Source organism: Loxodonta africana, chromosome 12 (genome assembly GCF_030014295.1).
Source record: "Loxodonta africana isolate mLoxAfr1 chromosome 12, mLoxAfr1.hap2, whole genome shotgun sequence".
NCBI classification, from domain to species: domain Eukaryota; kingdom Metazoa; phylum Chordata; class Mammalia; order Proboscidea; family Elephantidae; genus Loxodonta; species Loxodonta africana.
This window is the reverse complement of record NC_087353.1, coordinates 61,414,969-61,428,131: the sequence shown is the minus strand read 5'-3', so window position 1 is coordinate 61,428,131 and position 13,163 is coordinate 61,414,969. Positions and strand designations below refer to the sequence as shown.

Here is a 13,163-nt window from a genome sequence, read left to right as displayed (position 1 = left end):
AGAGACCCTCCACACAACAGGGATTTGGGGATTGGAATTGGCTGCGGAGAAATACGCACTCCATCATCCTCTGAGCCGTCTGTCCTGCTCTTTGCCTTCTCCCTTCCTCGCCTCCACTCCCAGCCAGCAGCCTCACTGTGTGTTGTAGTCCATTAAACAATAACAATAGCGATTTAAAAATAAAATTTGACAGAGCTTCCAAGTTGAGAGATCGCCTGGCTCTTTCCCGTTTTGACAAGTTTCGCCTTGAACAAGAAAAAAAAAGGACGACTCGGTTAAATGGGGCTGTTTTTGCTAAGCTAGAGGCAAGCAGAGGATTGGGGAAATCACTCAGAACCAGAGCTGGCGCAGCGAGACGGTGGTTGTAAGTGTTGGTTCTGGAGAGGGGGAAGCTGGTTTTAAATATCAGCTCCCCAACCTCTGCCTCTGATTCTGCATCTGAAGATGAAGAGACTAATACCAACCCCTGGGAGGCCTTTCTGGGGGTGATGGGAGGTGATTAAATGAGGTAGCCCTATATGTGCTTAGTAGTGTGCCTGTCACGTAGTCCTCCATAAAAGTTATTGATTAGTTCATGATTATAATTATTTTATTATCAGCAGCGTCATTGTTGCAGGCGCCTGGATTCCCTAGTTCCCTAAAATCGCCTTACACCAGCATTTTCTGTTGCGTACGGAAGGAGCCTCATTTTTTGAATGAAGCCAGAACCAAACCAATTGTTGCCGTGTTGATTCTGACTCCTTGAGACCCCATGTGTGTGAGGGTAGAACTGTGCTTCTCTGGATTTTTAATGGCTCGTTTTTTGGAAGTAGATTCCTAGGACCTTCTTCTGAGGTGCCTCTGGGTGGACTTGAACAGCCAACCCATAAGCTAGCAGCCAAGTGCTTAACCATTTGCAACACCCAGGTGGCTGAATGGAACCAAAGAGGGAGGGAGGGAAAGAGGAAGGAAAAAAAGAAGAAAAAAAGAATCCTCAAAGACCCTGAGTCATATGTTCTAAATGGAGACCCCTGGTGGAAGATTCTGCCATTGCATCATGAAGAGAAGAGAATTTCTCCCTTCAACTCCTGCCGATTTTACGTGTTCCTTGCAAACCCTTAGGAAAAAAAAAAAAAAAGAAAGCGAGCAAAAAAAGGGGGAAAAAATTGCATAGTCTTGTACAGAGTATTGGAATAAGAGAACCTGCCAGGAGTTTGAGTGGAGACAGTGAACGGGTCCAAAGCAAAGCTATTTGCAGGAAGTGCTTTTGTGTTTCCAGAAATTCCAACAGCAGGCTGGATAAAGAGATGTGGAACTAGGAGCCCCATGCCTCCTTCTTAAGCTTCTGAATAAAGAGGACGAATGATTCGGCAGCAGGGAACGCGGCCGTCTCACCAGATAGATCCAGGGCCTGAAACTGCCCATGTCAACTTCTGAGTCTGCCCTGAAACCAGGGTGTCCGCCTGGGTGTGGGCTGCCCGGCGCCAGGCACCACCAAGCCCCAGCAGGGCTCTGCCAGGCACTCCCCAATGCCAAGGGGCCCTTTAGCAGGCACCGGCATATTAGAGCTGGTGGGAATACACTTCACGGCGTGCCCCAGTCCCTGCATCAGAGAATAATGACATTCTGAATGGAAATAAATGAAGCCCCTGCAGTGTGATTCTGTCAGCTTTTGAAAGTAAATAACTTTGCTCCTGACAAGAGCAAGACAGTTTTTATTTTCCCTCCTCCTGCCGCGGAGCATTAATTGAGCTGTGCAGCCATATTGCAATCCAATGCCAGCAGGACTAGCAGTTGACAGGGGGAGGCCGAGGGACCGAGGGGAGAGGGAGATACCCCCAGATTCCTTCTTTCTGTGCCCTTGGCAGGCGACAGGTACACTGAGCTGTTGACTTTGGAGAAATCAAAAATAAAAATGCATGTGAAGCTTCAACAAACAGACTTCACTTTTTCTTTTCAGTGGTAGAATTCTAGCCTTCCGGACTAGAGACCTGGGCTTGATTCCTGGCCGACGCATTTCATTTGCAACCACCACCCGTCTGTCAGTGGAGGCTTGTGTGTTGCTAGGATGCTGAACAGGTTTCAATGGAGCTTCCGGACTAAGATGGACTAGGAGGAAAGCCCGGTGATCTACTTCTGAAAATCAGCCAAAAAAACCCTGTGAATCACAAGGATCAAATCCTCAGTTGATCATGGGGATGGAGCAGGACTGGGTAGCATCTCCTTTGGTCGTGCTTGGGCTTGTCATGAGTCAGGGGCCGACGTGATGGCAGCTAACCACTTCCTATAATAGTTACTCATACGTTCATTTCTGTAACAACCATCTACACCTTAAGTGTCCCTGGCACTGTGCTAATAAACATCTTCATCTCTATCTGACTTAATCTTACAAAGAACACTCTGAAAGGGTTACTCTTATCCCCGTGTTTCCGAAGAAGCAATTAAGACTCCAAATAAAGTAAAGTGACTGGCTCAATTCAGTTGGATCAGCTAATTGAATAACAGAGTTGAGATTAAGCCTTCAGCTCATGGCTTCCATCCTAGATACAACTCTAGAGATACCAGTTTTAAAAGCTACTTCTAAATAGATGTAGGTTTCTCAGCTGAATTTTCTAAGGCACTTGAGTTGGGCAGCTGCATGCTGCAAAATTCGGACATCACTATTCCATTTTTGGATGCAAAACTGCTCACTGTTAATGACAGACTCATTGAGGGGGGACAGCTCTCAGCTCTCAGTCTCCTATCAGAGCAGAGCATGACCCTTGCCTGAGCTTGGGCAGAGTGACAGAAAGCAGATCTGCCAAGGGGAAGGCGGGATATTTACTGTTGTTTTAGATAAGGGGAATCTAGTCCTCTAGGTGAATCCTGGGCAAACATCAAACACCAAACAGAAAGGGCTCATTAAGACTAACCCTTTTGAGCATTTACTCATCAGTACTGGGAAATCCAAGGCACTTTCAATCCTACAGCTTCCTCTACTTTGTTCTATGGCTGCAAAGGAAAAAAAAAAAAAAAGTCATTACATCCTCAGAACATACACTAACCTTCTGAATGCTTCTCGCTCTGGCTCCAGTTCCTAATTTTGATTCTCTGTGTGTTTAAATACAAAATAAAGAAGAGGATCAGAACCAGGTGATGCTGTTCTGCAGCTACAGCCTGGTGGAGCATAAAAGACAACAGCATCTCAGCATCTCAAAGCCCCCCGTGTGCTGGACACATGAAATAGACTGCTCTTTCCCTGTACAGTATTGTCTGGGTCACTGCCCTGGAAGAGGTGCAAACAGGTGACACAAGGAAGGGAGCTATGGCCCTGCTCCATGAAAGGTAGTTGCTGGGGAGGAATGAGTGATTCCTAGAAAAGCCAACGGACCAAGGTGATGCTTTCCCAAGTGTGGTCAACACTGATGGTTCACGAGATGGCATCTGCATGAGCAAAGGGTCCTTGGCTTTGCTTACTGATAGAATCTAGAAGAGCAGCTGACACCTAGTAAGAGCTCAATAAACATGGAAAGAATGAATGAGCATAAGAATGAGAAAACATTTATTTCGATAAATATAAATGCATTGGAAAAAATAATATCATGGCTGTGACTCCATGGTGATTTTTTTGCTTATGCAAGTCTGCACTTAACTTAAAAATAGAATTCAATTTAAAGGAAAGTATTAAGGACATATCAATAGCGGTAATGAATGGATTAAGCAATCCTGGTGGCAAAACGGTTAAGAATTAGGCTGCTAATAAAGGCTGGCGGTTTGAATGCACACAGTGGCTCTCCTGGAGAAAGACCTGGTGATCTGTTCCCATAAAGGTTACAGCCTAGAAAACCCTATGAGTCACTCTGTCACATGAGCTCTCTAAGAGTCAAAAATTGACTCCATGGGACCTAACAAACAACAATGAGTAGATTGGCAAAAATTAGGAAGCGGAGGCTTGAATGTCTGAAGTCTGGGAAACACTGGACCATGTACATTCTTTTCAATTTAACAAAACCGTTGTGTAAGCACTTTAATGAAGTGTTGATAGAAGATACTGGCACATCTCATGGTGTTCCACCATTAAGGTCTTTCTTTACGGCTTTGATCAGAACCCTTTCTCTATGCTCTACTTCTAAACCCCCCCAAAACTAAACCCATTGCCATCGCGTTGATTCCAACTCACAGCAACCGTATGGGACAGGGTAGAACTCCCCCACTGGGCTTCCAAGCTGTAATCTTTAAAGGAGCAGATTGCCACATCTTTCTCCCAAGGAGCAGCTGGAGGGTTCAAAATGCTGACCTTTGGGTTAGCAGCTGAGTGCTTAGCCACTGTGACACCAGGGCTCCTTCCTGATACTACACGTGATTCCAAATGTTTCTTAGGGTTCTCTGCAACTCAGGAACGGTTTCTTCTCATTTGTTCATGGGAAATTCATTTCCACACTTCCCCCTTTCCATTCCTCTCATTTCAATACTGCCCTAGGGTTGAAGGGAAAGCTCACCCTCTATTTACAGAGATTGTCCGACCTGGCCTGTGTCCTGGGTCCACCACTTACTGTCTACATATGGTCTCTGAGCCTCAATCATCACCTCCTTGTGAGGCCACCTTGACAAACCCATTGGATAAAGCCTAACTACAGCATCATCCCCCAAAACAGTTTGCCACCAAGCCAGCTCAGACTCATGACAACCCCATGTGAGTCAAAAAAGAACTGTACTCCACAGGGTTTTCAATGACTGATTTTTCAGCAGTAAATTGCCAGGTCTTTCTTCCGAGGCACCTCTGGGTAGAAGAGAATCTCCAACCTTTTGGTTTGCAGCCAAGAACATTAACTGCTTCCATCGCCCAGGGATATCCAGCACCATCCCAGTTGTTCCTTATCCCACAACCTTGTTTATTTCCTTCCTAGCCCTCTCTGCAATCTGAAAATATCTTACTTTACCCTTTTGCATGGTCTATTTTTCCTTTACAAGAATATCAGTCCGATGGTGGTAGGTACCTTTCCTAATTTATTTGCTGCAATTTCTCAATCTCTGGAAATAATTTTTAAATGAACAACTGAAGTAACAACTAATTGTTAAATGAACAATCATATGTACTTGAAAAAAGGGGTGGCAATCCCTGCCTCACCTTACTTGTAAAGTTGTTGTTAGCAGTAGTCAAGTTGGCACCCGAATCATGGTGGCCCCACGCACAGCAGGATCAGACCGTTGTGATCCATAGGGTTTTCGTTGGCTGATTTCAGAAGTAGATCACCAGACTTTTCTTCCTATTCCATCTTAATCTAGAAATTCCAATGAAATCTGTTCAGCATCACAACAGCACGCAAGCCTCCACAGATGGAGGGGTGGTGGCTGTGCATGGGATGTGTTGGCTGGGACTCGAACCAGGGTCTTCTACATGGAAGGTGAGAATTTTACCATTGAATCACCAATGCCCTCTTCAAGGTTGTACAGAGGTCCAAATGTATTTATTCATTCCCTCATTCATCACTTAGTTTTTTACTGAACACCTACTATGTATTAGACCTAAGTCTAGGCATCATGGGTATAGTAACAAACTGAATAGAGAGTCTCTGCAGCCAGTTGCTTGCAGTCTAACAGGTTAGAAAAGGCATAGCAAACATGTTTTGTAAACTGTCAGGCGTTTGCCAAATATAAGTGAGGATATAATATTACTACTACTAATAATAAACAGTTGCTGGTGAGTTGATTCTGACTCATGGCAATCCCATTTGTGTCAGAGTAGAACTGCGTTCCACAGGGTTTTCCATGGCTGTGATCTTTGGAAGCAGCTCGCCAGGCCTTTCTTCCAAGGCACCTCTGGGTATGTTCAAACTGCCAACCTTTTGGTTAGCAGCCAAACACTTAACTGTTTGTACCACCCGGAAGCTTCTAAGATTTATAACAGAGGGATCATAACAGGGACCCTGGCCAACAGAAAGTAATCTTTTTGAACCAGAACCAGGAAACCAGGGCACAATATGTGAGAGAGATAAGAAATAGCAGCAAACTCCCCTTGCCCCCTGGTCTTTCAGGAGCCAGGGAGGTCCAACCATCTAAGATCATCCCCAGCCTGAAGCCAGGCTCAGAGGCTGGCTCCTCTAAAGCTGTTTCTCCCACAACAGCAGCAGCAGCCTGCCAACCCGTTGCTCATTTCCCCGGCTCACTTGAACTCTGCTTGGTTGAAGGACTAGGGCCAGGGCCCTCCTGAGCTATTGTGCCTGAGAGCTGACCCCATTCGACACAGCCCCTCTCAATGGGGCCAGAGGAGGCTGCCAGCCACATCATGCAGCCGGCAGCCAGCCCCAGGCTGACGCTCCTCCCAGCAAAGTTCTCCTGGGAAGCCCCAGAAACAGGAAACTATTGATGAATGGAACTTTCTTAGCTTTTCTTAATTGAATTAAACAGCACCCTGGGACACCTCTCCCTGTCCATTAGAAAGGTCTCTGCAGATGGGGCCATTACGCCCACACTTTGTCAGTGTGTCTTATTCAGAGAACAACATCTTCTGCGTATTACACTGCCCCCTTAGGCGCAGACGCACCAACCTGATTGTGTTCACAACGCTGCAATTTCTTCCCCTTCCAGAAGACCATTATTTGCCTGCCAAACTACACTGTTTTTACCGGGCCAATACGAATAAACAAGCTTTATGTTTCCTCTTGGGGGCAGAGAGCCTGGTTCAATGAATCAGAAAACCCTAAAAAGGATGGTCCATCCTCAGTCCATCAGCTACTGGACAATGACTCAAGGGCCCGCTGTAAGGAAAACAGATGGCGAGTGAGCGCGGGTGACGGGGGCTTTCTCCACACGGGCAAAAGCAGGAGCAGCCGGTTGTGTGTGTCCCGACACGGAAACCACCACGAAATGTCAGACAGTCATCTGAATGGCACGGGGCTCAGATGTGTGGACTAGCAGATGCTCGCCATTTTCACGCGTGCCTGTCAGATTAAATAATCTTCCTGCAGAGGCAACCCACGTAACCTGGCGTCAGAGGGAAGGGACTGAGTGGTGTCTGCAGTGCTCACCACCCAGGTGTCTAATATTTGGAAAGTGTGGGAAGAATCCCAGCACCCCTGGCCCTTATCTGGCAGACAATAGGCCACCTACTCCTGCCTTCTCCCCTTAACTAGAAAAGGTCAAAGTAACAAGGGACACTGGTTAATTAAGCAACTTATGACAAAGAATCTCTCTAGAAAGAGGCAGATGGACCTATCTTTTATCACATATCCATCCACCCGGGCCTGGGAATGTACTCATTCCAGCCATTTAAACTTCTAAGCAATTCAGACGTGAAGATAATCTATCCTAATTCTTTTCTGCATTATCGACACTATTGACTACCCCCAATCCACAGCAAGATCTAATAAATCAACATGGGATTAAGCCAAGAAGAAAGAGTGTGATAAAATGCCATTTGGCCCGCTATAAATCATCAGACAGAGTTGCGCAAGGTAAGTCACTGGAATGAGAATTGAACTTTTCTACGTCGTGGTAATTGTTATGGCCTACCTAATGTTTCCTAAATTTATAACCACGGCTGGTGCATGGGGCCTTCCGTGAGAGAGCCCTCCTTCCCAGGTGACTTTTGGTGCTGAGAACCTCTTTCTAATTAAAGACAGAAAGGGTTGATATGCAGGTTTCAGTTCAATTGCTTTCGATCTGAAGGTGTCCACTGTGAGCAATGGTTTCATTTACCAGGAATTACCCTTTGTACAAACCACTTCACTATTTAAAACAAACCACATGGATCATCATTAAGTGGGAAAAATTACCAATCTTCAGATATTGACAGTGGCATGGCCCACTTTAGAGGCCCCATTCCCCTCCCCCCCCACACACTTTAGTGTACATTTTTAAGCATTCAACTCGTTTTTAAATTTAGGCTGATAAAAAGGTCCTGAGTGAATAAGGCTTAACAGATTAGAAGCCTGCTTAGACAGTTCTGGGAGACACCAACAGTGGTTTAGGAACAGTAACGACTAAATTGACATGCTAGGGATCCTCTTGCACGGGGTTAAAACTCAAAGGAAAACCTAGCTCAGCATTGAGTATCTGTTTATGGTGATGGAAAACCTGGCAACGGACAGTGGTGATGGCTGCACAGCATGATGGATGTAACTGGTGTCATGTGAAAAGGCTGGTTTGGCAAATATTGTGTTACATATATACATTTATATATATATATTACAATTAAAAAAAAAAACAGCTCTGGGGGAAATCTGGCATGCAGTTGGCACCAGAAAAGAGCTATGTCTGTCCACCTACAACGCCATCATGCTTTACCATGATACGGATAGTCTTTGGTTTGCTCCTTGTGATTCAGGAAGGAAAGTAAACAACTCTAGGTGTGTGTGTGTGCGTGTGTGTGAGATTGTTTTTCATTACTCTCTATGAAGAAAAACAAAACAGGTTTTCCTTTGAACTAGCTCACTGCACACTTCCCCAAATTAGAATTTGTATTCGGAATTCTCCCTCAAAGCAAGTAGGTTTAGACGGGAGCTCACTTTGGAACTCTGGACAGATACCATATGGAGTACAGGTGAGTTTGAAGTTTACCTGGGAGAAGAAGACTCACCATCAAAGAAGACACAGGGTAAAACCTATCGCAGTATATTAAGAACAGAGGCGGAAGCAGGGACTTTCCCAAGAGAGTAAGGCTGAAGCCATCTGCTCTGATGCTCATCTGTCCCTTCCACCTGAAAACAGTCTACGACCACAGAGTATATACTCTATACTAGACGTGTATATAGGTGTGTACATGCACATGTTGTATGCCTGTGATGACATCATTGGTTCCAATATCTGGAAGCAAAAGGACCATTCAGTCTTGTCCCATTTGGCATTTCCGAACTGTAGTAACTCCTCAGATATTAAGAAAGAGTGAGCATACAGAGAGAAAGAGCGATTGTAGCTGTAGGAAAACATCCATCTAAAGTGAAGTTCCTGGGAAATGTAAATATATGAAACTGAATCAGCCAGATAATTTAAGCACCAAAGTCACCTCGGCTTTGGCCTGAATAAATAAGTTATTTGTGGCAAAAGAGGTGTGTTGCTTTCTCTTGGACAGTCAGAGTAGACTCGCATGATTTCTGTTTTCATGAGTTTTCTTAGGAACAAATTTGGGAGAATTTAGGGAGAAAGGCTGTACGGCAGAGCTGATGCAAAGAAAACAGATTCTGAAGTAATTCCCCTTGGATACTCGAAAAGAAACAGGAGCCATATCAGACTTCATTCCTGGAGACGATGCTGTATTTCAGTGAAGACTCTGGGTACCACCTGATCAGAGTCTGTGCGTGTATAAGACAGGAACAATAAAGCCTTTGAATAAGATGCTTGTGTTTTAATTGTTTTCTTACAATATCAAGATAACACATACTCCTGAAATAGGTGTCTTCCGAAATGTTTCCAGCCAAGGCATCATTTACTGTGACGTGGCCCGATTCACTGGTTCCTCAACTTACTTTGTGAGTATTGATCTGTCCTCTGATCTTCAAAATTAAATAAATCAAAACAAACAAACAAGCAAACCCAAACTCGTTGCTGTCGAGTCGATTTGGACTCATAGCAACGCTGTAGGACAGAGTAGAACTGCCCCATAGGGTTTCCAAGGCTGTAAATCTTTACGGAAACAGACTGCCACATCTTTATCCCACAGAGCTACTGGTGGGTTTGAACCACTGATCTTTCGGTTAAAGACACAAGAATAGTTACAGATAAGGAGCAAAAAACAACAACAAAAGCTGTGTCGTATAGGCCGAAGTCACACGGATTGCATCTGTGCGTAGCCTGTAAAGATTAAAATGAACTACTTCACACTCTTAATCATTCAATTGTCTGGATTGGTAAATTAAAACAATGCCATGGAATTGTCACACAACCTATCATGGCAGTGAGGACCATGAGAGGTGACCCAAAGGTACGTCTCTCCCGCCCTGATGGTGATCCTTTAGGGAGGGTAGGAGGTATGGCTGGAAAACTACATTCTGAGTCAAGCAGACACAAATAAAGACTGCCTCTACTATACTTCAGACACTTAGCAAAACTCAGAGAAAATGCACACACGTGCACACACACGCACACATACCTCATTCTGACATCTTGTCATAGCATCATGTTATCAGCACTTTCACGGACAGCATTACAAATCCTTTCAAGAGGAGGCATTCCCAAGCAAAATGCAAAACCCACCCTTTACCCATCTTCATATGGAACCCCAATGCTGATCTAGTCACTTCTAAATATTTGTTATGGCTGCCAATGGTTCCTTTGAGCCTTCCCACCACAGAGCAGGGGAGTTTTCACTCCTGGAAGAGCCAGCAGGGCGGATGATGAAAGCCCCTGAGCCTATCCTATATACTTGTCCTTCACATGGCAAAAATAACAACCTCTCCCTCAAAGACACCGCCTGCTTTCCCAAGTTGTGTCTAAATGAGCAAACCGATTTAACAATTTAGGAGGAAGAAGCGTTGATTTATTTTTAAAAAAAAGAACAACGCACAAAGAACTGGTCAGAACACTGAATACCTATAGCATTCTGCTTGTTAGGTAATGCTGTTCAAATTGATTAATAAATAACGTAAAAGGAGTGGATGTAGGAGGCACAAGATCAACTCGTATTAATAATTTGATTAAATCCGACCGAGGCTTAGCATCTGTAGAAACACTCATTAGAATGCTCTTCTGGTGGGTAACTGGTGTAAAACACGCACGCATACACACACACGCATGCACACACGCACACAGCAAAGAAATGCTAGCGGCAGATGAGTCATATAATACGTTACCAGTATGCTCTTGGGAAATGTTTCCTGGCACAATTTACTTAATGAGAAATGGAATAAAAAAGATATTTAAAAGGATAAACCAATTTGTTCTCAAGATATTACCAAAAATAATAATAACAGGCTGTTCTCAAAAAGACTTGCAACCAAATAATCCTAAGATATATTTTCTGGAGGCAACCAACTTGATAACAAATTACCCAAATGTTCAAAACAATCTTGACATTTTATAAATGCGTCTATGCCTATAATCCAGATGGAAATGGAGGGCCTTTAGGGAAGGAGGCACCTCTCAACTCTTGTGAAGGAAGTTGTGTCAACATACAAACACACATGTTAACAAATGGCACTCTGGAAGTGAGTCTGTGGAAAGCAGATAAAATGCCTACAATCCCAATAAACTCTTCGCAGAGCAGGATGGGGAAGGGAGAGGGTTTCCCATTGGAATGACAAACCCTCTGGCCCTGCCAGTTCACAGGCACAGCCACTGCCCCCTTGACAGAGAGCAGAAAGCTGTCCCCCCCCCCGCCCCCCAAAGGCAATGTTCCGCGGATTCCCAAGCCCAGGCACAGGTACCAGTGCCAGCCCTTCTAGTAAAGTGAGGAAGACAGAGAAAGAGGGGGTCTGAGGGAAACACCCAGAGAAAAATAGACACAGCGGAAGACTGAAATGTAGGGATAGTGCAAAGCCAAACAGACAAACACAACATCCCTCAGTAAGACCTTAATTAAGCGGGGAGTGAAGAGAAGACACAAATGCCTCTACAGTGCCCACAAAGACAGCATCCTAAACCTCTTGCCTTCACCGTACATAGCATTGCCTGTGAGTTTGGAGGCAGATTTTGGGGCCATCAGCACCCAGAAATCTAAACAGCCTGATCCCATAAAGAATCAGCACAGCACAAAACACGACACAGGCAAACTTAAGGCGAAAAAAAAAAAAAAAACTTAACATACACACACATGCTTACGTAGATGATTTTTCTTCCCCATTAAATCACCTTAATGAAAACTACAGGCACCCGAATGCCTCCACAAAGACTCCAAACTCTTAGCATCAAAGGGTTCTGATTTTCAAATCGCCACTAGACGCACAGATAGAAGAAGGATGCGAGTAAGAAAAAAAATGCAGTTTTCAATTTCAAACTCCGGTACCCAGGCTGGGAGGCAGGCATTCAAAGTATTCAGTGAGATGCAAAACCAGCTCGGCAGGGGGTTTCTGGGCTCCGCAGAGAACGAAGGGCTCAGATCCACCCCTCCAGTGCCAGCGCATAACCCCCCTCCCCAAGCCCCCTCCAAGGCAGGAAAGCGCAGCCCACGGATGAGGGTACCGAGTCGGTGCAGCCCCCGGGAAGCGGCCACGGAGGCAGAGGCGCGCCTTACCTGCTGTAAGTACATAAAAGTCAAGGCACACGAGAGCTGGGGACACATGCCCACGTTGGGGAGCGCCACGCAGGTGGCCCCCGTCAGAGGATGCTGCATCGTGTCTCTGTGGTACCCGCCGAGCACAAGTGGGGACGCTCGCATGCAATCACGTTGCTCCCTGCCTGGCCGCTACAATTTTTTTTTTTCCTCTTTTTAATTTTGCTGATTATCTAAGTCAAACGCGGGTGGCTGTCTCTGTCTCTTCTCTCTTTCTCTCTCTCTCTCCCTCCCCCCGCACCCCTCGTGTCCCTCCTCCCTGGCGTTCTTTCTCTTTGGGTTTGCTAGATCCCAGCCTTGTTCTGCCTGAAACTAAGACACTTGAGTGGACCAGGAAACTATTTTGTTTTCTTCCCTGCTGGATCGTTTTCTGGTTTGTTGGGCCTGCTTTTTTTTTTTTTTTAACCGCCCCCAAAGTGGAAGGTGCCCCCCACCCCACACCCGGTGAAGATGACAGGACCAAGCACAGGCAACTTGGATGGAAGGTAGAGAGGTTTGGATGGATACTCTCCTGTAATGCTGAGTAGGAGGGGGGTAGAGAGAAGGAGGAGGGAGAAAGGAGAGAGAGAAAGAGGGAGAGATGAAAGGGGAGGAGAGAGAAAGAGGGAGAGAGAGATGAAAAGGGGAGGAGAGAGAAAGAGGGAGAGAGATTTTGACTCACAGAGGAGGCTCACTCCTTTGGTGCTGATGCTGCCTGCCTTCTCATTTGTCAAATGGGTCCAGGGGCAGGGTTGTGTTTCCCCCCCCCCCCCTTTGCCTTTTTTTTTTTTTTTCCTTAACGACTCACCAAAATTCAAATTGTGTCTGCTAAAAATCTCTGCGGGGCGGGCGAAGAAGCAAGCGAGCGCCCCACATCGCCAGCATCCAGCCTTCAGCTGGACAATTCCTGTGCTCGCCCAGCTGGGACCCAGACTCCTTGCTTTTCGTGGCGGTTGGTTTGCCTGACTCCTCGAATAAACACAGAAATAGGATTCCCTCTCTTAAGAAGCTGGAGGTGTTG

At 45.5% G+C, this 13,163-nt stretch overlaps 1 protein-coding gene across 4 annotated transcripts in view; it reads right to left on the bottom strand.

Moving 5' to 3' along the window:
- The window catches only part of RBFOX1 (RNA binding fox-1 homolog 1), a 440,264-nt gene extending 428,041 nt beyond the window's left edge, over positions 1-12,223 (bottom strand). For all 4 annotated transcript variants that reach the window (XM_064295558.1, XM_064295563.1, XM_064295566.1 and 1 more), the window contains exon 1: positions 12,125-12,223. In XM_064295558.1, the coding sequence (XP_064151628.1) occupies positions 12,125-12,223 (99 nt within the window). The remainder of the gene's footprint in view (positions 1-12,124) is intronic.
- Positions 12,224-13,163: the final 940 nt, after the last annotated feature.